Source organism: Camelina sativa, chromosome 17, assembly GCF_000633955.1.
Source record: "Camelina sativa cultivar DH55 chromosome 17, Cs, whole genome shotgun sequence".
Taxonomy (NCBI): Eukaryota; Viridiplantae; Streptophyta; class Magnoliopsida; order Brassicales; family Brassicaceae; genus Camelina; species Camelina sativa.
Window position 1 is genome coordinate 27,861,762 of NC_025701.1, and position 24,624 is coordinate 27,886,385.

General features: G+C 44.7%; 2 protein-coding genes across 2 annotated transcripts; one reads left to right on the forward strand and one right to left on the reverse strand.

Moving 5' to 3' along the window:
* Positions 17,768 to 18,985, forward strand: LOC104759845 (F-box/kelch-repeat protein At1g48625-like). Its single transcript, XM_010482725.1, has one exon. The coding sequence runs from the start codon at positions 17,768 to 17,770 to the stop codon at positions 18,983 to 18,985; it is 1,218 nt and encodes a 405-aa protein (XP_010481027.1).
* LOC104758163 (receptor for activated C kinase 1B-like) lies at positions 20,651 to 22,275 on the reverse strand. The gene is made up of 2 exons (XM_010480985.2): positions 21,313 to 22,275; positions 20,651 to 20,930 (listed from the first exon to the last, which is right to left on the reverse strand). The coding sequence occupies exons 1-2, from the start codon at positions 22,189 to 22,191 to the stop codon at positions 20,829 to 20,831; spliced, it is 981 nt and encodes a 326-aa protein (XP_010479287.1). The 5' UTR covers positions 22,192 to 22,275; the 3' UTR covers positions 20,651 to 20,828.

The window sequence follows — 24,624 nt, forward strand, 5'->3', positions numbered from 1 at the left end:
ATGTTGGCATGTCTTCTCCCAATTGGCTTGTTTGAGTCAATTCATTTGTTGCTAAAAAAAAAAAAAAAAAATCAAAATTTTATTTAGTTTTCAACCTTTTCTATTAAATTAAGTTGGTTGTAGTGAATATAGATGAGTTATTAAATTTTTGATTGATTTGTTTTATAGTGCACCTTCAAACACTGTTTTTTTAGGCCTATAAGTTTGATTTTTTGATCAGTAAGATAAGACCGAAAAAATCCAAAAAGCCATGTAGCCCTGTTAGGGTCGGGCTCGGGCATTGAAATATAGGTTCAGAAATATTTCGGGCCGGGCCGGACCGGGCTCAAACTTATGCGGACTTTACGGGTTTTAGGCCGGGCTGGACCGGACCAGCCCGATCGACACCCCAACTTGCTGTTTTAGATTCTTAAGACGAAATACTCGTCGTTTTACAGTTGTTCTTCATCAAACTAAGTCAGCTCGAGAGAGTAACAACTTCAAATCAAATTCTATGTGGTGTACCCGTAAGCAAGTATTTAAAAAAAAAAACAAATTTGAAACAGAACCTTAAATCAAATATCAGGTTTGTGAATTCCGAAAATAGAAAGAACAAAAAATAAATCCTCAAAACACTAATCCAGAAGAGAAGACTTTAGAGTCAGATGGAAAAATTGGAGAGATTAAAGAAGAAACTTCTAATCTCTCTAATAACGACCAATACCCCAAACCCTAATAATTCCATCAGTTTAGCCACTGAACAAATTAAGTGTTTCCATCCGCACTCCAGTTCAAGCTCGTGCAGTAGATCACCTGCATTTTCCATTCCACAGTAGAACATACACAATCTATCTCAGAACAGAGTAGCCAACAGTTACTTCAAACCTGTTGATGTATGAAATCGACGATATAAATAATACTAGAACTTAGTGAGAATAAATCGGAATTGGTCCTTTTATTTAACGTAGAATTTCAGACGGGTTTACAGAAAATGATAATTAAGGAGCTAAGCGCAGTTACTACGAAAATAATTGCTCTTCTCTCTCTAATTGCCCAAAAAAAATGGATCCTCTGACGTTACAATGACATCAGGTATTTATAGTGAGACCTTGACCTAGGGTTTCTTACGTCTCTTCGTAAAATGACGATTTTTCCCCTGCGGCCTGATAGGCCTGATCCAAGACTTTTGGCCCAAAACCTCTTGAGAATCTTCTAGGCTTCAAGAATGTTGGGAGCAAAGCCCATATCCAACAATGGCCCCCCTAGTCCGATGTGCGATGGCTTCCTTGAGCTCGTCGGATCCAACTATGCGTCTGAAGGTCCGTCTTGCGGGAAGAACAAAAAATTTCACAAGTTTTGTCACCTTCCGGAGAGTTCCGAGATGAATAGCGTGTTGCACACGTTTTTCGAGGTTTCCAGAAAATTCTGGGATGAATAGTGTGTTGTGCACGTTTTTTGAGGTTTCCTGGAGATTCTGGAATGAATAGTGCGTCATGCACGTTTCTCGAGGTCCGTTGGGCTTGAAACGGGAATCTTGTGCGTTCTGCACGTTTCCCGAGGTGTGGAAAATAGAGACAGCTTAAAAACTAGGGTTTTTTTTTTACCTCGGTCAACGCGTTGGTCCTCTCCATATAAATATGTCCCCTTGACGTAATTTTTACTTCTAACTTTCTACTCTCCTCTCCAATAGGTAAGCTTCTTTTCTCTCTCCCTTATCTCTTAATTTTTTTCGATTTTAGTTCTTTCTGGCTCTTGTTCTTCGCCGGCCATGGGGTCTCGTCGCCGTCCGGATTCCTCTTGCCTACCGCCGGTCACTGCACCATCTCGCCCAACTCCTCCGTTGATACACGCCGCCTACCGTGCCGCCGCGCTCCGTCACGCTCCGCCACCAAGACTAGGACCGTGAGGCATCCCGGTCTCGCACCGTCCTGCCTCGCCGCCGACCGAGATTGCGCCGCCCCTGCGTTCTCCTTGCCACGCCAGATCTGGCCGAGACCGTGAGGCGTCTCGGCCTTGCTCTGCCGCTCCTCCAATTTAGGACGAGCACTGCGCCGAGCTGCCATGGGAGGTCCAAACTTGAACCGCAGTGGAGGGCTTTCCTTGGAAGTTTCGCTTCCATACTGGTCCCTTGCTTGTTTGATGCCACCGCGTTTTCCGCCGCCGTGAAGTCCGGCATCCTGGTCGCGACATCTCCATGCTCGCCTCGCCACTTCCATACCCGGCTAAGACCGTGAGGCGTCTTAGCCGTTCCTCCCGTGCCGTGCTGCACCATCAACTCAAACGGTGCCGATAGAGCCTTGGCGAGATGCTAAGGGCTTCTTCGCGAAGTGAAGTGTTGGAGCGGCTTGTGTTTGAAACTTGATGAGTTCGAGGCTCTCAGCGACGAGGTGGCATGGCGAACGTCATGTGGGTTCTTGGTCGAGTGCTGTTTGGTGGCGGAATGGCGAGATCCACAGTAGCGAGGTCATGTGAATGGGTTGGTGAGCATGAAATCAAATCTGGGAGGTCGGAATTTTGTGAATGCTGGTGAGGTTGGGATAGCGCTGCGATATGGCGTGGTGGATGGTTGGCGCGATTGACCTTCGTGGAAACGAAATGGTGAGGTCGAGATTCGTGGAATCGAAGTCGGCTAAGTTGGGACGTTGGCGTGGCGTGATTGGTTCCGTACGAGACTGGCGAGATCGACAAGATTGACGAGCTTAAGTTCTGCGAGCTCGAAGCTCGCGAGTTGGCTGCAAGGTCGTGGTCACGGCTTGGGCGGGCTCGGATTGGTGAGATTGTATTGCCCGGATGGCGAGTTTGTATGGTGGTGTAATGAGTTCGCATCGCGCAGGTGACGTGACGCTACCAAGAGATTTGCACGGAGTGACGTTGAGGTGGTTCGTACCCAAAGCATTGCGAGCTCGAGGTTTGAGGCCGAGAAGATGTTTGTTGCTGCGATACACTAGCTTCCTTAGTGTTTGTGTCACGGCGCGGGGTTGCGAGACTTTTGGCGAGGTCCACAGGAGTGCGGACACGAGATGGGTGAGCTCGCGGCTTGGCAAGGTTGGGCTGTAAGAGATTTTTTAAAGCTCCTTGCTTCTGTGTACGGGGTCATTGGCGAGGTCGCGTGTGATGAAGTGGCGAGATGAAGGTATGGCGAGATGGTCGAGCTCTGAATGTCGAGTTCAGGGAACCTCGTATGAGTTCAAGTTGGCGAGATGACCGGTTCACGAGTTGTGTCTGAGGTCGAGTTGGCGATATTGAGTTTGATCGTGCGCAAACGAGATTGTATTGGCGAAGTGGATTGTGTTCGGGAGACTTGGCTTGGTTCGATGATTGAAGTTTTAGTGACGATGTGAAGTGGTTCTTCCCCACCGAAGTTGCATGACGGCATAATGGCGAGATGGACATGGGTGTGCGTGTTTGGTATTGCGAGGTTGCAAGACGACGACGTGTGGGCGCGCTCAAGACTCCCTCTGCGTACCTGTTCGCGAGCAAGCTTGGATCGTGATTGAGTGTTTTGACATCATGGAGATCGTATGCGTGACCTGGCGAGATGGATGTGTTGTGATGGTACGTTGCTTGGTCCAGCTCAATGGCGCATTCATGTCTGCGAAATGGTGTGGTAGCGGACAATGATCTCCGGCGAGGTCAAGATTTTGCGTACGAGATTGATGACGAGATCAAGGCCTTGCGTAGGAGCCTACAGCGTTATCGAGGTCGTGCTTCCAGAATTGGCGTGCTTGCGAGTCTCTATCAAGGGGGTTACGTGCGGGTCGATGTTCGAGAGTGTTGGCGACCTTGAGATAGTGACAAGGCTGAGATTTAGGCTGGAAAGTGCGCAAGATGGTGCGTGCTATGCAGTTTGCTGGACGTTGTAACTCGGATGTAGTCGTTCCGTATTGAATATTATGGCGTTCTTGATGTGGTTCCGACACTGACCGGTTGCTTGGTTGGTTTTGCAAGGTCTCGCACAATGGCTTATGGGGATGACGTCTTCGATGATGTTCCGAAAGAGCTTGGAGATGATCAGTATCGAGCGCTATAGAGAGGCTTTGACGAAGCTGGACCGAGCTGTCCTTCCTTGTGGGAGCCGTCAGAAGGAGGAGGTGTCGTGACAGATCACGCGGATCNGCTAGCTTCCTTAGTGTTTGTGTCACGGCGCGGGGTTGCGAGACTTTTGGCGAGGTCCACAGGAGTGCGGACACGAGATGGGTGAGCTCGCGGCTTGGCAAGGTTGGGCTGTAAGAGATTTTTTAAAGCTCCTTGCTTCTGTGTACGGGGTCATTGGCGAGGTCGCGTGTGATGAAGTGGCGAGATGAAGGTATGGCGAGATGGTCGAGCTCTGAATGTCGAGTTCAGGGAACCTCGTATGAGTTCAAGTTGGCGAGATGACCGGTTCACGAGTTGTGTCTGAGGTCGAGTTGGCGATATTGAGTTTGATCGTGCGCAAACGAGATTGTATTGGCGAAGTGGATTGTGTTCGGGAGACTTGGCTTGGTTCGATGATTGAAGTTTTAGTGACGATGTGAAGTGGTTCTTCCCCACCGAAGTTGCATGACGGCATAATGGCGAGATGGACATGGGTGTGCGTGTTTGGTATTGCGAGGTTGCAAGACGACGACGTGTGGGCGCGCTCAAGACTCCCTCTGCGTACCTGTTCGCGAGCAAGCTTGGATCGTGATTGAGTGTTTTGACATCATGGAGATCGTATGCGTGACCTGGCGAGATGGATGTGTTGTGATGGTACGTTGCTTGGTCCAGCTCAATGGCGCATTCATGTCTGCGAAATGGTGTGGTAGCGGACAATGATCTCCGGCGAGGTCAAGATTTTGCGTACGAGATTGATGACGAGATCAAGGCCTTGCGTAGGAGCCTACAGCGTTATCGAGGTCGTGCTTCCAGAATTGGCGTGCTTGCGAGTCTCTATCAAGGGGGTTACGTGCGGGTCGATGTTCGAGAGTGTTGGCGACCTTGAGATAGTGACAAGGCTGAGATTTAGGCTGGAAAGTGCGCAAGATGGTGCGTGCTATGCAGTTTGCTGGACGTTGTAACTCGGATGTAGTCGTTCCGTATTGAATATTATGGCGTTCTTGATGTGGTTCCGACACTGACCGGTTGCTTGGTTGGTTTTGCAAGGTCTCGCACAATGGCTTATGGGGATGACGTCTTCGATGATGTTCCGAAAGAGCTTGGAGATGATCAGTATCGAGCGCTATAGAGAGGCTTTGACGAAGCTGGACCGAGCTGTCCTTCCTTGTGGGAGCCGTCAGAAGGAGGAGGTGTCGTGACAGATCACGCGGATCTGACGGAAGAAGATGTTTGAGACCTCGAAGTAATGTTTCCTAGGGATAGCCAGGACCTTAGTCTAATTCCCCCTCCTCTAGGTCCGCGCCGCGGGAAGGTTCTCCAATACGAAGAGTTCACTGGCTCGGAGCATGCTCCTAGGTCTCTGGTCACCGGCCTGGCAGTTGGTGACGGAGTTCCGAGACGTCGCAGAGATCAAACGGGAAATAGGGAACATATTTCCCGCGACACAGGAAGTACCTTATGCGATGAGAGCTCCATAGCCCGCGTCCTTAATCTCTTCCGAATGCTAAACAATCTGAAGTTTGTGTTACCAAGTGTTGACGCGCGCCCGTGGGACTGCCCAGCAGGTCACCTCTGCGTTTACATAGATTATTTTACCAACTGCGACCTGTGGTTTCCTATCCCGGAATTTTTGACAAGCTATTGTGCGCGTCGGAAGATTGCGTTCTCGCAGCTATCGATTTCCACCGTCCGTAATGCAGTGGGGCTTGCGATAATTGGCAACCATATGAGAATCAAGATGAGCGCAGACCTCTTTGAGTTGCTTACTCGATTTACACGTGACAGTTCGGGGCTATGTTGTGCTTGTTGTGCGGCCGGTCTCACAATCATGAATGGCCAGAGGAGTCATATCCATGATTGGCGGAGGTGGTTTTTCTTCATGGAGATAAACGACACTTCAGTCGAAGATAACGGCATGGCCTATCCTTCTGCTTGGAACTTCACCCCCGGTAGCCGTTGATGGGTTGGGTTCCTATCATTTTGGTGTTCTTAACTCTTTTTTCTGATCGTATGTTTTATCTTTGCAAGAAAACCGCCATCTACAGCTGTGTGCGACTTGGGGACTGTTGACAAAGGTGATGCTTTTCTTTGGTGCAAGACTTTGCGGTGGCCGAAAGTTCTTTCTCATCTCAAGACTTGTAAGTTTTGCTGACTTATCTTCGTCTTCGAGATTTATGTGCCCTTGTGTCTGAGGCCCCTATTTATTTTGTAGGTTCGCGGACTGGATTGCAAATGGGAGACTGCCCGATGCCATGTTATGCTGACTTGTTCGATGCTGAGGAGGTGCCAGCTGTTGCGACCGAGGTTGCTGCACCAAATGCCAAGACTGGCATGGAGATCGTTGCTGTGGAGCCGGAGGATGGCGAGTTGCTTGTTCTCGAGGGTGAGCCCAACCGTAGGTCTCGTTCTGCCGATGTTGCTGCAGCTCGTGCTGTGAAGAAACCTTCCTCGGGGTCTCGTCGGAGTGCTTCAGCAGCTGGTGGTGATCATTCCCGGAAGAGATCATCTCGCTCGAGTCCTCGGAGTGATGCTGGAGGGAGCTCTAGGCGTCCTTATCACGCTGAGGATGATTGCGGGAGGGTTGACCATTACGCGGAGGATGGTCGCGCGAGTGTTGACCACTTTTTTTCCTTTTGCTACGATGTAAAAGACCAAGCGATCACCGGGGATCCACGAGCTTGCGCAGAGCTCGCCAGCAAGATTCATGGTGACTTCGTTCCGCTTCCTGCCCCTCGTGATTTGGCTTGCCTAACTATGTATGAGGAAACCGTTCATCGTCAGTTTCAGGTTAGAGTCTGATCCTTCGGCTTACCCCGATTCGAATTTTACTTAGTTGTACTCAGATTATTTTGTTTGACTTCTTAGGCGATGAGCTGGATGAACCGTCTCACTGGCGACTACGAGGACAAGGTGCATACCGCTAGGAGGGAGGCTGCGCTTGCTCAGGATGCGTTTGTTCAGGCTTATCGGTCAAGCAAGGAAAATGCAGCGATGGTCAAGGAGCTCACAGCTTCACTCAAACAATCCCAGCGAAAGCTCACTTCCGAATCAGAGCGACTTAGGAAAGCGAGGGATGAGCGCGGAGAGCAGGAGCGCGCCAAGGCCGTTGTTGTGATTAGGGCGTGCGAAGAGCGCATCGATCGTTTGAGGACGCACGTGATTGCATCACGCGAGAAACAACCTCATTTGCTCAGTCTTAGCCAGGTGACGGGGACTAAAGAATGTCTTAAGAGGCTGATCAAGAAGGGTGTCGCTATTCCCGCAGATAGGATGGTGCGTCTTGCTGCTGGCGAAAAGGAGTTCCAGGCAAAGGTGAACAGGGTTGTGGTGCCTCCGCTTCATGACGATGATCTCGAGCCGTAAACGGAAGCTACTGGTGGGGGAGCTGATGATGCCACAAACGAGTGATATGTCCTCGTATTATTGCTTGTTGTTCTTGCTTCTGATTTTTCCATTTGTTATTGTGAACTCGATTGCTAATCGCTTCTGTACTTTGCTTCCGGATATTTGCAACCTTGGTTGCTTTGATTTATAAATTTGGCTACTTGCTTCTTATTTCGCAAATGTTGATTATTGCCTACCTTTTGTTTACTCCATTAAGATGAAGTTGCCTTGGATTTATCTTTTATCGTTGCGGGGCATATTTTGCGGTGCAGGACGTCTCCTGACTAATCCTGGATATGTTATTCCCCATAACAGCGAGAGTAGACAAGACTGAATTGTCGTACTAGTTAGGTGCGTTTAGTCGCGATCGGCTTATCCTGTAGGTGCTGCAAGGGTCGCGAGAGTGTGCGAGTCGGGGTCTTTGGCTTATTCACTCTGCGCCTTGCTAGCTTTGCGAGTCTAGGCTCGACATAAATATCCTTACCAAAGTAAGGACGTGGATTATCTCACCACGGCACCCATGCGGAGCGCTTGCGAGTATGGACTCGGCTTTTATTCTTTACCTTAGTAAAGTATAGATTATTTCACCATTACATTCATGCGGAACGTAGAACTGTGCACCTGGCCAGGGCGTCAGCGTGAAAACGAATGATTTGCTCGAAAATTTTATTTTTTTATTGAAGTTACAGTTGCACCTCGTGAAAGGCTGCCTATGTATCCTCGAGAGAGATCAAACCATTCGTAGTTCGAATTACATAAGAATGCTCGGTGACGAGCTGGTTTTTTTTTTTTTTTTTTTTNTTTTTTAGACGTGCTCATTCTTGTTGGACTAATGGTAGTAGCGCTTAAGGTTGGCAGAGTTCCAGGATCGCGGGACTGGCGTGCCGTTCATTTCGAGTAGCTGATGAACTCCTGGCTTGACAATCTTCGAGACTAAGTAGGGACCTTTCCAGCGTTCTTCTCGGCAGAATTTTCGTAGACTTTACGGAGGACGAGATCTCCCTCGGCAAAGTAGCGAGACTTGACTTTTTTGTTGTAAAATTTTGCCGCTGCTTGCTGGTAGTTCTGAATGCGCAATAGTGCCTGGTCGCGTTCTTCTTCGACGAAAAGTAGTCTGTCGCACAACATCTTGTTGTTCAACTCTCGATCGTGGACTAGCATAGACTGTCAAAGCGTCCGGATCCCGACTTCGGCTGGTGCGAGAGCCTCCATGCCGTATGCAAGCGAGAATGGTGTTCGTCCTGTGGATGTCCGCGGTGAGGTTAGGTGAGACCATAGAACACCGTCGAGCTCATCTGCCCAGAGTCCCTTCTTTTCGTCGAGGCGTTTTTTGATTCCAGCGAGAATTGTCATGTTGGTTGCCTCTGCTTGTCCGTTGCCCTTCGGATATCGTGGAGTCGACTTGCTAAGGCGTATCCGCCAGTCAGCGCAGAATCTTTCAAACTGGAGTGAGATGAATTGGGGCCCGTTGTCGCATACAATTTTGTATGGGAGTCCATGCCTGCATATGATGTTTTTCCAGACAAAATTCTGAACTTCGTTGGCTTCGAGAGAGGCGTATGACTCTGCTTCAACCCACTTAGTGAAATAGTCCGTCATGATTAGGAGGTACTTCTTTTGGCGAGATGGTGTTAGCGGTTGGGGTTGAGCTTGTGACTGCTAAGGCGATCGCTAAGACGCTGCTCGGATTTGCTGACGTTTCTGTTGAGGGGGCAACTTCAGAGAGTGTGATGTCGATACTTGGTTGATCAATGCTCTCCACAGGAATTACTCTTCAGAGATCGGGATCGGACGTAGAAGTAAGCGTTGCAAGTGCGTCTGCCGGAGCATTATCGCTGCGTGGAATTATGACGAGCTTAAAGAACTCGAACTGTTGGGAAAGGTCGCGAACAACTTTGAGATAGGCATCCATGCGCGCGTGTCTTGTTGCATAATCTCCACTGAACTGGTGCGTGACCAGTTGAGAATCGCAGTAAGCTTGGATCTTTTTGACTCTGATTCCGTGTGCGAGACGTAATCCAGCGATTAGCGCTTCATACTCAGCATCGTTGTTTGTGGTAGAGAAAGCAAGGCGGAATGACTGCTCCAAGATTTCACCTGTTGGCGAGGTTAGGCGTACGCCTGCTCCCGAGCCCATTTTTGATGAAGCGCCGTCTACGTGAAGTGACCATATCTCGGGTGTAGGGGTGTCAGCTTCGAGTTCAGGAGAGAGTTCAACGAGAAAATCTGCGAGAACTTGTGACTTTGCGCAGGTGCGGTTCTTGTGCTCAATGTCGTATTCGATTAACTCAACTGCCCATTTCGCGAGGCGTCCTCAGTGGCTTGGACTGTGAAGGATTTTTCGGAGAGGCTAGTTCATCAGGACTTCTACAGTGTGGGATTGAAAGTAGGGGCGAAGCTTGTGAGCTGAAATAACGACCGCGTATGTGAGCTTCTCAAGAGTCGGGTACCAAAGTTCTGCGCCATCGAGAGTTTTGCTCACCTAGAAGATTGGATGTTGCTCTCCACGATCTTCTCTGACGAGCACACTACTTACAACTAAACAGGAGATGGCGATGTAGAGATACAAAGTTTCTCCTTGCTCGGGTTTGGCCAGGAATGGCGGAGATGATAAGTAATCCTTCAACTGCGTGAATGCTAGCTCGCATTTCTCATCCCACTCAAAGCGTTTATTTCCGCGGAGGAGTTGATAGAACGGCAAACACTTGTCTGTTGAACGAGAGATGAGACGGTTCAGTGCGGCAATTCGCCCAGTAAGTCGATGTACTTCGCATGTGTTCCTTGGAGACGGGAGATTGATGATTGCCGAGATTTGTTTCGGATTCGCTTCTATGCCGCGCTTCGTAACGAGGTAACCCAAAAATTCTCTGGAAGTAACCCCAAATGTGCATTTCGCCGGATTCAGCTTCATGCTGTACTTGTTGAGTATTTCGAAACATTGCTTCAGGTGTGCGATATGATCTGCGGCCTGAGCTGATTTGACGAGCATATCATCAATGTATACTTCCATTGTTCTTCCAAGTTGACTTGTGAACATCCAGTTCACCAGTCTCTGATATGTTGCTCCAGCGTTTTTCAATCCAAACGGTATGACTCTGTAACAGAAAGTGCCTTGTTCGGTAATGAATGCAGTCTTCTCACGGTCGTCCTTGTGCATCATTATCTGGTTGTAGCCCGAGAATGCATCCATGAAAGACAACAACTCGTTTCCTGCTGTGGCTTCAACGAGCTGATCAATGCGCGGGAGAGGAAAACTGTCTTTCGGGGAAGCTTTGTTGAGGTCAGTGAAGTCGACGCATACTCTCCACGTACCTTTCTTCCTCTTAACCACGACGGGTTTACTTAGCCAATCTGGATAACGCACTTCAGTAATTGATCCCGCATTAAGCAGCTTCCGTACCTCATCATTGACCGCTGTTCTTTGCTCCGCACCGAGCTTTCGACGCTTTTGCTTAACAGGTTTGTAAGTTGGATCGACATTGAGCTCGTGGCTTGTAATGCTTGGATCGATCCCGGTCATATGATCTATCGTCCATGCGAATGTGGTTGCGTTTTTGCACAAAAACTGGACGAGCTCGTCTCTTAGAGCCATCGGTAACTCGGCGCCTATTCCGACGCAGCATTTGGGATCGGACAGATCGATGCTGACTTGGATTACAGACTCCTTTGGAGGAGGTGTGTGGGGGTCTCGCGGTGGAGTTGATTCAGCAATTATGAAAGCCCTTGCATTCCGCATTTTTTCGATGATAAAACAAGTCTGTGCCATCAAAGGGTCTCCGCGCAGCGTATAGATTCCATATGCGTTTGGGAACTTGACACATTGATGGTATGTAGAAACAACAGCGTGCATCTTGTGGAGCCATGGTGTTCCCAGAATGACATTGTAGACGATGGGTTTGTCCATAATTGCGAAGTTGAAGCACTGCATTGTACCGCCAACGTAGATTGGAAGCGTTATAGTTCCGACAGTCATGATGGTGTCTCCGTCGAAACCCGTCAAAGGCTACGTTTCATGTACCGTGTTGCACAGATCAATCTTCATCTGGATCAGTACATCCTTGAATATCACGTTGACCGAGCTCACGGTGTCAATAAGAATTCTCGTCACCGAACTTTCTCCGATCACCATTTCTACGACAAGTGGGTCGTTGTTTGGACTTGCGTTGCGCGTGTCTTCTTCAGTAAACGTAATTGGAGCGGAGGATGTCTTGAACATGTTGCTGTGGGAAGGCGTGTTGCGCTTTGTTTCTGCTTCGCGGCAGTAGGCTTGGATAGACCGAATAGAATCGCGGCATGTTGACAAGCCGCCCATGATCATGTTGATCCTTCGGCGAGGAGCTGGTGGTTCATCGTGCTCCTCCGCGTCGTGATTCCGTTTGGGGGGAGAGGGTAAGCGAGTGATTTCCCGTGCTCGGTCATTTTGTGCCCATGCTCGTCATTTTGTGACGCAGCTTCCTCTTCGCACTGTCTTTCATGTTGCTGCTCGTCTTCCAGGCAATATTGGTTGTCTTTGTGTGTGACAACTTTTCTCCGCTCTTGTTCTACATCGACGTCATCTTTCTTGTACTTATTCAGAAGCAGCATTTGAAGCGTTTTGCTTTCTTCGGTTGAATGTTCGTTGAATCTGTGGAACTCGCAATAAGAGCGTTTGCCTTTGAAGCCAGGGTTATCGGATTCGCAGTGCCACTTGTTCCAAGACTTATTCTGCTGTTCTTTTCCATCGATAGCGAACATCGTCGCTTTCTTTCCTTTCTCGCCAGGGGCATAGTCCCTGTTGTAGTGTTGGCATGGTTCGTGGTACTCATCTACGGCTTTGCCTTTTAAGCTTGGAACCTTTTCAGATGCTTTTTCTATCGTACTTGGTTGATCGGGGTTCTTTTTATCTCTGTATTCCTTGACTAGGATGTATTGATTGGCTCGTGCAAGTACTTCGCCTAAGCTTGTGACAGGCAGGATTGTTAGGTCGTCCTTGAATCTGGTACCCTGGGCGAGCGCGTTTTTTAACGCACCGATTGCGGATTCGTCACTTATAGCGAGTCGGGACACGACATCCTTAAACCTTTCCATGAAAGCCCGTAATGACTCGTCACGCTTCTGATACATTCTCCACAGGTCGGCATTTGAAGCAGGTGTGCGCATGAAGTACTGGTGATGCTGAAGGAATGCGCTTGTTAATGCTTCGTACCCATCAATCGAATTGGCCTCAAGCTTGGAGAACCAATTGAGTGCCTCGCCGGAAAGACTTTCGACGAACAACTGACAGCTTCCCGCGTCTGCTTCCTCAGGTGAGAAATACGACCGATTGATGTGGATTGTCATTGACTTCAGGAAGATGGTGGGGTCTCCTTCTCCATCGTATGGAATTGGTCTGGTCTTGCTGTTGTCCGGATTGTGCTTGACCCTAACTCCTGAGACCCTTGCAGTAAATGGTGAGCGTCTTGCTTCCGCCAGCACGGTTTCTAGCTCGGTGCATCTGAGTTGTGATCGTCTTTAGCTGAGCTTGCATCTGCTGAAGTTCTTTACGTATTGCGCGATTTTCAGCATTCTCGGAATGACTTGGCCCAGCATGTTGGTCCGCGAGTATCTGGTTGGTCTGAAAATGTACCCTTGGCTGCTCGCTATTGGGTCCAACGATGATCGATGAGAGACGAGGCCTTCCATTAGCATTGTGCTCAACTCGCGGTATGCTTGTGGCGTTATGGTCAGCTCGCGGAGCATTGTGGTCAGCTTGCGGAGCGTGGTGGTGAGCTCGCGGAGCGTTGTGGTTAGCTCGTGGAGCGTGGTAGTCAGCTCTTGGGGTGTGGTAGTCAACTCGCGGAGCGTGGTAGTCAACTCGCGGAGCGTTATGGTCGGTTCGCGGAGCATGGTGGTCAGCTCGTGGAGTGTGCAGCGCCAATGCGTCTTCATTTTGTCACCTAAGATGCCTAGCTTGGTCACTTCGCCCTTGTGATTCTATCTGCGCCGCTTGACCGCTCATCTGATCCAAGGTTCTTCGTACAGCTTTGTCGAGCGCGGCTTGACTGATTTTCATGTGTCTGGATGCTTGACGGGGGTGAATGTCAAGCGTAGTGTCCTTAGCTTTGCGGTTTGCGGAGAGTCGCCAGCAGCTACACGATCAGGAAGGATTGCACCATTGGTTAAGCCATTTGTCGGAGTGACGCGCGTAGCGCCTACGGCTTCGCGGTCAGTTGGATTGACACCAGTGGTTTCACGAGCAGGGGACGTAGCGCCTACGGCTACGCCATTGGTTTGAGCGATGCGCGTAGCGCCTACGGCTGCGCGGTCAGTGTCTGTTGCATCCTCGCCCGTAACTGCTTTGGTCCTGTTGACGCCTTGGAGTTGGCTTGTCCTTGCACGGGTGCGCCCCCATATGGTTGGCCTAGGGGACTCGACGCGAGCTGAGGGAGATTGTGGCGTGGAAGAGTTGACGCCTTCATTGCTGGAGAGATCGGTATGAGACATGCTTCTGGTTTTTCGAAAACGCCTTGTCTTGAAACTCTTTTCGTCAAAATGAAAGGATTCCGTTCAGCCCCATGGTGGGCGCCAAATTGTTGATGGAAATCGGCGATATAAATAATACTAGCACTTAATGGGAATAAATCGGAACTGGTCCTTTTATTTAATGTAGAATTTCAGACGGGTTTACAGAAAATGAAAATTAAGGAGCTAAGCGCAGTTAATACGAAAATAATTGCTCTTCTCTCTCTAATTGCCCAAAAAAAATGGATCCTCTGACGTTACAATGACATCAGGTATTTATAGTGGGACCTTGACCTAGGGGCGGGATGCAACACGAGGACTTCCCAGGAGGTCACCCATCCTAGTACTACTCTAGTACCACTATAAATACCTGAACTCAATCTCGCCAACTCGACCTCAGACACGACTCGCTAACCGGTCATCTCGCCAACTTGAACTCGTACGAGGTTCCCTGAACTCGACATTTGGAGCTCGACCATCTCGTCATACCTTCATCTCGCCACTTCATCACACGCGACCTCGCCAATGACCCGGTATGCACAAACACTAAGGAAGCTAGTGTATCGCAGCAACAAACATCTTCTCGGCCTCAAACCTCGAGCTCGCAATGCTTTGGGTACGAACCACCTCAACGTCACTCCGTGCAAATCTCTTGGTAGCGTCACGTCACCTGCGCGATGCGAACTCGTCACACCACCATACGAACTCGCCATCCGCGCAGTACAATCTCACCAATCCGAGCTCGCCCAAGCCGTGACCACGACCTTGTAGCCAACTCGCGAGCTTCGAGCTCGCAGAACTCAAGCTCGTCGATCTCGTCGATCTCGTCGATCTCACCAGTCTCGTACGGAACCAATCACGCCACGCCAATGTCCCGACTTCGATTCACGAATCTCGACCTCAGCATTTTGTTTCCACGAAGGTCAATCGCGCCAACCATCCACCACGCCATCTCACAGCGCTATCCCGACCTCGCCAGCATTCACGAATCTCCGACCTCCCAGATTTGATTTCCGCCACCAAACAGCACTCGACCAAGAACCCACATGACGTTCGCCATGCCACCTCGTCGCTCAGAGCCTCGAACTCATCAAGTTTCAAACACGACCCGCTCCAACGCTTCACTTCGCGGCAACGCCCTTAGCATCTCGCCAAGACTCTATCGGCACCGTTCGAGTTGATGGTGCAGCACGGCACGGGAGGAATGGCTAAGACGCCTCACGCTCTTAGCCGGTTATGGAAGTGGCAAGGCGAGCATGGAGATGTCGCGACCAGGATGCCGGACTTCACGGCGGCAGAAAACGCGGCGGCATCAAACAAGCAAGGGACCAGTATGGAAGCAAAACTTCCAGAGCAAAGCCCTCCACGGCGGTGCAAGTTTGGACCTCCCATGGCAGCTCGGCGCAGAGCTCGTCCTAAATTGGAGGAGCGGCGGCAAGGCCGAGACGCCTCACGGTCTCGGCCAGATCTGGCGGTGGCAAGGAGAACGCAGGGGCGGTGCAATCTCGGTCGGCGGCGAGGCAGGATGGTGCGAGACCGGGAAGCCTCACGGTCCCAGTCTTGGTGGCGGAGCGTGACGGCACGGTAGGCGGCGTGTATCAACGGAGGAGTTGGGCATGATGGTGCAGTGACCGGCGGTAGGCGAGTTAGGAATCCGGACGGCGACGAGACACCATGGCCGGCGAAGAACAAGAGCCACAAAGAACCAAAATCGAAAAAAATTAAGAGATAAGGGAGAGAGAAAATAAGCTTACCTATTGGAGAGGAGAGTAGAAAGTTAGAAGTAAAAATTAGGTCAAGGAGACATATTTATATGGAGAGGACCAACGCGTTGACCGAGGTAAAAAAGAAAACCCTAGTTTTTATGCTGTCTCTATTTACCGTGCCTCGGGAAACGTGCAGAACGCACAAGATTCCCGTTTCAAGCCCAACGGACCTCGAAAAACATGCACGACGCACTATTCATCCCGGAATCTCCCGGAAACCTCGAAAAATGTGCACGACGCACTATTCATTCCGGAATCTTCCGGAAACCTCGAAAAACGTGTGCAACACGCTATTCATCCCGGAACCCTCCGGAAGGTGACAAAACTTCTAAAATCTTCTGTTCTTCCTGCAAGATGGACCTGTAGACGCATAGTTGGATCTGACGAGCTCAAGCAAGCCATCGCACATCAGACTAGGGGGGGACCATTGTTGGATATTTGCTTTGCTTCCAACATTCCTGAAGCCCAGAAGATTCTCAAGAGGTTTTGGGCCAAAAGTCTTGGATCAGGCCCATCAGGCCGCAGGGGTAAAATCGTCATTTTACAAAGAGACAGAAGAAACCCTAGGTCAAGGTCCCACTATAAATACCTGATGTCATTGTAACGTCAGAGGATCCATTTTTTTGGGCAATTAGAGAGAGAAGAGCAATTATTTTCGTATTAACTGCGCTTAGCTCCTTAATTGTCATTTTCTGTAAACCCGTCTGAAATTCTACGTTAAATAAAAAGACCAGTTCCAATTTATTCCCACTAAGTTCTAGTATTATTTATAGTCGATTTAATACATCAACAAAACCCATATGATTCACTTCAAACCCATATGGATTCACTTCAGACATCACAATCTAAAGGAATCAGTGAGCAGAGCTAATCTAAACCAGGTTAGATAATCTATAGTAAACTATACTCTCTTGCCCACCGGATGATAGTTCATCAATCAAATCAGAAATACAATCTTGAGAATCTAAACTACACATGGGACCAATTGACAAAAACTAAACATTTACTTTTGATTCACCAAAACTTAGAGCTAGACAATTTACAATAAGATGATCACTATACAAAAAACAGAAGTAAAATGATACTATACCTTGCTCTTTTTCGGATAGTGTTAACAAAATAATAAAATGATATTTTACCCGCGTAGCGGCGAGTTAATAATAATTTAATTATAAAAAATTTAAATTCTTTAAAATAAAAAACCGGAGTAAATCAAGTAAAATTTATAAATTTGAATGTTTGATAAATTAAGCTTCTTACTCATTCGTTTTTGGAATCATTTGTGTTTCTTTTATAGTATGACTATAAACCATTGTTTTATTTTTCATTTGATGTGGGACATTGAGTAAATATTTTCTTTATTCATCGACTGAGTAATATATATCTGTTTAAAAAAAAAGTAAATCACATCTTATGCAGAAAAAATTACAAAATTTATTAAGTAAATATATTATATAATAATTCAAAATAATAAATATAAGATCAAATAAAAGTGAAAGGAAAATCATATATTTATGTTTGAATTAGGTACAAAGATTTCTGGAAATTAGATAAAATTTGGAAACTTTTTTTTCCAAAAAAAATTCATGTAATTAAATATAACTAAAAAGGTTAGATTGCCAAATGTACTTCAAAAATATTAATATTAACCTTATTAAATATACTTCAAATGTACTTCAAAAATAATAAAATTTTAACCTTATTAAATATCAAATCTAAATCTCAAAAAAAAAATGAAAAATTAATGTGTAGAGATAGAAAAAAAGATCAAACATGAACATATATTTTTAAATTTAAATATTATATAAAAGAATCTGAGAAATAAATAAGTCCTTCCAAATTTTCTTGATAAATATCTATAGAAAAATAATTTTTATAAGTATCTAAACATTACAAAAAATCTAAAAATATTGATAAATTTTAATTGAACACTTTTTTGTCGGCGGTTGACACTTGTATCCACGAGAAATTCAGCTCAAGCCCACCATTGGCCTTACCTTTGTTAAGTGGTTTGTGTCTTCGATATATTTACTTCTATCTATCCCTTAAATTACAACAAAAAACCCTAGTGACATTTTGAAACAATGACGACGATGATCTCTAATCTTCCAAGGGATTTGATAGAAGAGATTCTGTCTAGGGTTCCCTTGAAATCTATGAGAACACTGCGATTAACTTGCAAAAAGTGGGGAACTATTTTAAGAAGTGAGAGCTTTACGAAATTGCACATTAGTAAAGCAACAACAAGAGAAGGGGAGTCTACAATGATCACGTTGATTAATAACCAACTTTATTTAACGAGCGTCGTGGTCAGAAACGACGTTGACCCATATACAGAGCCTAGAGGTAAACTTATGTCTGAGCGTCAAGTCAAGATATCTCAAGTCTTTTACTGTGAGGGTTTATTGTTGTGCATCTTGAACGAAACTACAGTTACTAGGTTTGTGGTTTGGAATCCGTATTTGGGGCAAACAAGGTGGATCAAACCCCGATATTCTCATCGAAAGGACATGTTTGGTAAGGATAGGTTTCATTACTCTCTCGGATACGTGAGTAAGAAATCATGTCGCAGCCACAAATTCTTGAGATTTATAGATTATCATAGGTATCAATACGTACACCAATTTTTTTGGTATGAAATCTACGATTTTGACTCTGATTTATGGACAACTCTTGATGTCACTCCACACTGGTTTATACCTTACAAGAATAGTGGCATTTCCCTCAAGGGAAACACATACTGGGCTGCTGAGAAAAGGGAAAACGACTACAGCAAGTACTTGATCTGTTTTGATTTTACAAGAGAGAGATTTGGACCGCTTCTGCCTTTGCCGTTTAGCGTTAGAGATCATGCATATATGATCTTATCTTGTGTTAAAGAAGAGAAGCTTGCAGCTTTAATTCAGCGCCACGAGACACATGTACATGAATTTGAGATATGGATTACAACTAAGCTTGAAGACGAAATGGTGTCGTGGAGCATGTTTTTGAGAATAAACACATGGGCAATTAGACACGAGAGTTTCGTTATTGACGAGGAGAAGAAAATCACAATGGGGTCTAATAAAAATCTTAGAACAATTAACATCATCGGAGAGGCTGGATACTTTAGAGAATTGGATCTTGGAGAACATGTTGAAAATAACTGTTTGTCACATGTGTGCTCTTATGTTCCAAGTTCGGTCCAAATCAAGGAACTTGCACAAGGCAACAGAAAAAAACGTCAAAGTAATCTAGAAAATCGTCGATTTAAGCAAAACATGTCGAGACTTGTCGCATTTGAGAAGGCAGTAAGGAGGTAGATATCAGCCTGATTTGTTATGTTACAACTTACTAAACAGAATAACAAAGAAGTCTATTTTTTTTTTCTCAGTTTACAAAGCCTAAAAAAGGTTGTCTTATCATCTAATGACAAAAGAAATAATTTTGCTGCGCTTTTGTTTTTTTTTTCTCTAAACGAACTATTCTGTGTGGCCATCAACCTCAAGTTTGACACCAAGTTCTGCTAACTTCGGTGTCACGTAACTGAGAATTCGTAATATACAACTTAGGGCTGTACATGTCCTATCAAAATGTCATCTTTAGTTTTGATATCAAAATGGCCTCTCCTCTCCCGGAGTCGTTTTCCTTCGAGACTTTTGTTTCAGTAAATCTGATGTTTCCATTATATGTTCTCCATGTCTTGGAGACAAACTCTCTAGTATGCATGGCCCCAGAATGGCATTGTAAGGCTACCTAGAGGTACAAGATAAACATTTCCTTTCACAGCACAATGAATAGTTCTTGTGAAGCATGTCGTAGGATAGGCCAGGGGTCTTGGTTTCTTCTGAAAATCAGTAAAACTGTGGTAGGGCTTTGGTGTTTTTGAGCATGAAGAACTTCTCAAGTTTCAAACTGTGGATACACACAAAATTAATGTTAAAACCCATTAATTAGACTACACCATGCGTTGTCCCAAAAAAAAAAAAAAAAAGACTACACCATGCATGAGTCAATTAATTGCCTTGTAACTTAACATTATTATTTTTTTCTCTTTTTATAACTTAAAAGCAAACTTGGCATCCATCCTTTGGTTCTCGCCTCTCCGGTCTAGTTGTTGAATTTCTAAATGTTTGTGGTAGGGCTGGGTTTTCAAGATGGGGAAATGAGAGGGACAGAGGGTGTACAACGGTAAAACAGGCGAGATGATGCGTTCTATGATAATGCCATAATGGGAGCACATTTTACCAGCAACGTTTTCACCTGGCAGAGGACAAAGACAAGTTTATGAATACCGGGACCAGACTATCCGTTCACCAAACAACCCAACCAGTCGTGGACAGAAAACGTTTTGGTGAAATAAAATTTGGAGAGATGGACCGTGATTTCCTTATATCACATGGTGCTTAAGCTAACTTGCATGAGCGACTCTTCACTCTCAGTGATGTGATTCTTGACTGTAGGTAATGTGATAGAGAACAGGGACAGCAACGGTAAAATGATCAACAGATATGATATGGTTTGGGTCTCTGTGCCGTATGGAGGTCAACTTCTGGTCAAGAACTATTCTGAATGGGCATCAACCTGAAGTCTGACACCAAGCTTGGCTAAACTCCGAGTCACCTTAACTGAGAATTCGTAACATATAAACTTATGGCTGTGTCGCCTACTCTGACCAATCTTTAGTCTCGGTAGCATTTGATCTTAAACAGAGTTTGAAGCATTGTTTTCTCTCAAGACTTTTGTTCGAGTAAGAGATAGAAAACCAAATATCATCTGTAATTTTAGTAAACACAGGAAGTAAAATAGATAAAACGGTTGGTGCAACGGTGTTAAGAGTTTTTGGAATATGAGAGTTTGTGTTGTAACTTGTAATTGAGATGTAGCTACTGTTTTTAGATTCTTAAGAAAAACACTCGTTTTACAGTTGTTATCAGACTAAGTCAGCTTGAGAGAGTAAGCTACTTCAAAGCAGATTCTATGCGGTGTATGCGTAAGTGAGTAAAAAAAACAAATATGAAACAGAACCTTGGATCAAATATCACGTTTGTGAATTCCGAAAATAGAAAGAACAAAAAATAAATCCTCAAAACACTAATCCAGAAGAGAAGACTTTAGAGTCAGATGGAAAAATTGAAGAGATTAAAGAAGAAACTTCTTATCTCTCTAAAAACGACCAATACCCCAAACCCTGATAATTCCATCAGTGTAGCCACTGAACAAAGTGTTTCCATCCGCACTCCAGTTCAAGCTCGTGCAGTAGATCACCTGCATTTTGCACTCTACGTTAGTACAAACACAATCTATCTCAGAACAGAGAGTAGCCAACAAGTAGAGCCTAGACTGAAAACAGTTACTTCACACCCACATGGAATCACTTCAGCGTTCAGACATTACAATCTAAATTATCAGTTACCAGAGCTAACCTAAACCATGTTTCTTAATTTAGATTTTAGAGTAAACTACTCTCGTACCCACCAGAATGATAGTTCATCAATCAAAACAGAAATACAATCTTGAGAAACTAAACTACACATGAGACCAATTGACAAAAACTAAACATTACTTTTGATTCAGCAACAACAAAACTTAGAGCTAGACAATTTACAATAAGATGATCACTATACAAAAAACAGAAGAGTTATTATACCTTAGTCTTGTTACCGATACCAACAGCACCATCAGACTTCTCAGCCTCAACCTTGAGATCAACCTTCAAATCCTCAACAACAGTCTTGCTCTCAAGATCCCAAATCCTAATGCTATTCTCTGTTGCTGCACACAACCAGTACCTATTGGGACTGAAACAAAGTGAGTGAATAACAGAGCCAGCCTCAAGAGAATACAACTTCTTCCCTTCAGCCAAATCCCAAAGCAAGATCACACCATCTTTCCCACCACTGGCACATAACGAACCATCAGGTGACACAGCAACGGTGTTAAGGTAACCAGAGTGACCAGCAAGAGTGTTCCTAAGCTTACAATTCTGGAGATTCCACACCTTCACAGTCTTATCCCAAGAAGCAGATACAATGGTTGGCACAAGAGTGTTAGGGCTAAACCTCACACAACTAACCCAATCACTGTGACCATCACCTTCAGTGATGGTATACTTGCACTCACCAAGTGTGTTCCAAAGCTTAATCGTACGATCACGAGAAGCAGACACGATCTGACGGTTATCAGTAGAGAAAGCTACAGAGAGAACATCTTTCGTGTGACCAACGAAACGACGAGTTGACTCTCCGGTGGCGAGATCCCATAGACGAAGCTCACCGTCCCAGCTCCCGGAGAGAGCGAATTGTCCATCGGAGGAGAGAACAACGTCTTGGACGAAGTGAGAGTGACCAGTCATCCTACGCTGAGCAACACCGTAAGACTTGTCTTCCTTTGTGAGTTTCCAGAGGATGATTGATTTGTCACGCGACGAAGTGACGATAACGTCGGAGTTGTCGATCGGCGTGGCGATGGCCGTGACCATATCGGTGTGGGCACACATTGTGCCTTTCAACACGAGTCCTTCAGCCATGGTTTAGGGTTTGAGAAGGTGAAATTTAGGGTTCTTTGATTCTTCTTCCGAGAGAGAGAGAGGCGACGGCAAAATGGAGGTAACAAGAAACGAGATCATTTTATACCTCTGCACAAAAATATATAATTAGGGTTTCTGATCGGAATTTTTCGAGACTTCTTACTTGGGCCAACCTTTAAGGCCCAATTAGTGTAAACGGGCTATAAAATAAAAGTAGGTTTTTTTTTTTCTTCTTCTTCTCAGTTGAATGTATGATGATGATGATGGTCTTTTTTAGACCACATATTTAGATTTGTCATTCTATATAATGTGTTGCTGTGTTTTGTTTTGTCTGAGAATGGAGCAGGAAGAGAGGTTTATAGAGCTAATTGCAGTCTTAATTAAATTATAATATGTTTTGTTACAATGGACTAATGGAGTGACATTATTTGTTTGGCTGCGAGGCAGTGAGTGTATTAAGGATTCATCATCCCACACCACACCTATCAAATAATTACGAATTGTAAAACTCAAAAATTAATTATGTTTACTTTGAATACCATTATATTAGAAATTAAAATCCGAAACAAAACTTTTATGTCCTGCACCAATATCTTATTATATAAAGTTGGATTTTGAAAGTTAGCCATTAACAGGATTTTGACATGTGTCAAATTATCAATATGAGATTTTGACATGTGTAAAATTTAATATTTAATAAGAAGAATTTGAGATTACAACAAAAAAAACAAAATATTTTGTTTTAAATAATATTAATACTGTAAAAAGATAATTATAAAAAAATTCGAAAATTAAAAAGTTATTTTTAAATAATTATAAGGAGACTATATATATTTTATGAAATTATATAACATTATTTACTTATTTTTTAACTTAAGTTATTAATTTTACAAACAACAAGGGTAGAAATGAGATTAAGGAAAATATACAGTTAATTATTAATTCTAAATTTTGTAAATACTCACTTCTATATAAACATCTCATATTTTTCATTAAAAAAATAATTTATTAATATACACTTCTTTCAACTTTGTTTTATTGGTAAAACTATTTTAATGGGAAGATAAATTTTCTTATTTTTTTAAACCAAAATTTTCTCCTATTTTCTCTTTTTCAGTTTGGAAATTGTAAGATTAATATGTTGACTTAAAAAAAATATTAATATATGCGTCTTTTTCTAATACTTTATTTTAAAATTTATTGTAGCATTTTTGAATTGTTCTATTTAATAGATATTTTTATCTTTAAATTATTTGGGATTCATATAATGTCGTGCTTATAATTTTCTATTATATCTATAATTATATCAAATTATTTTTCGTTCTAATTTCTCAACATTGATTAGTTTATCATAGACCTTTTTTTGCAAACATAATTGTTATCATTCATTCAATCCCAAAGGGAGATAACGAGTAGAAGCTCATCAACCTAATGGTTGGATAAAATAGGCTGACCAAACACAAGTTTACAGCTAACATAGATAGATAGATTGGAAAAACATAAATCGTTGTCTATAGATCCGTAGGAGCTCGGAGACTGTGACACCCTGGTTTGCGGATAGGTTTAAAAGAATTGATTTGGCCACCTATATCACCAAAGTGCACTTATCTTTTCAGTCAATGATCCTAAGAGAACTCCAGAGTTAGGTTTGCTTAATCAGGAGTAGTTTCAAGATGGATGACCTTCCGGGAAGTGATTGTCGGAATTGTGCGAGCGAGAACAAAAAACAGGAAAAGATCATATGGTGATGTGTAGAATCGGTAAACAAGTATTTAAAAACTCATGGACGTAACAAACTGGTCGTCAGATATGAGTGGTCTCACGGGCCGTGATTAGACGTGGGGTCCACTGTGTAAGGTGGGCAAATGGGCTAGGAGTGGACATGGAGCTCACTAAGCAAAGTGGCAGAGACAGAGGCTACATCATAGTGTGTCAAAGACACTTCCACTAATACTTTAGGAAATTTAACATTAGTTACTATCAAAAGATTTTGTGACATTAGACAAAGGTCTTTAGTTTCATTGGTTGTCGGAGCAAGCCATTTTTAGATAGCTAAAATACGTGAACATGTTCTCTCCATACAATAGGAGGAATAGCCGAGATTCTCTCGACGGTAGAGGAGGTTGGACGCAAGGTTATCTCTCCAAGGGAGGAAGGTGGAGGATGTTGGATGCAAGGTTATCCCTCCAAGGGAGGAAGACGGAGCCAAAGTTCTCTCCATGGTGGAGGAGGTCGGATGCAAAGTTCTTTCCATAAGGGAAGAGGGCGAAGCCGAGGTTCTCTTGGTCATACACTATTGTGATTGTACAGCATTGATTAGTATATTATGTAATATCTTTTTATTCGAAATTTTTTTGAGCCAAAAATTTTAGTAAATAAAAAAACTATGCAAAAGTGAAAATAAAGATACATATAATAGTTTACTTAATGTGT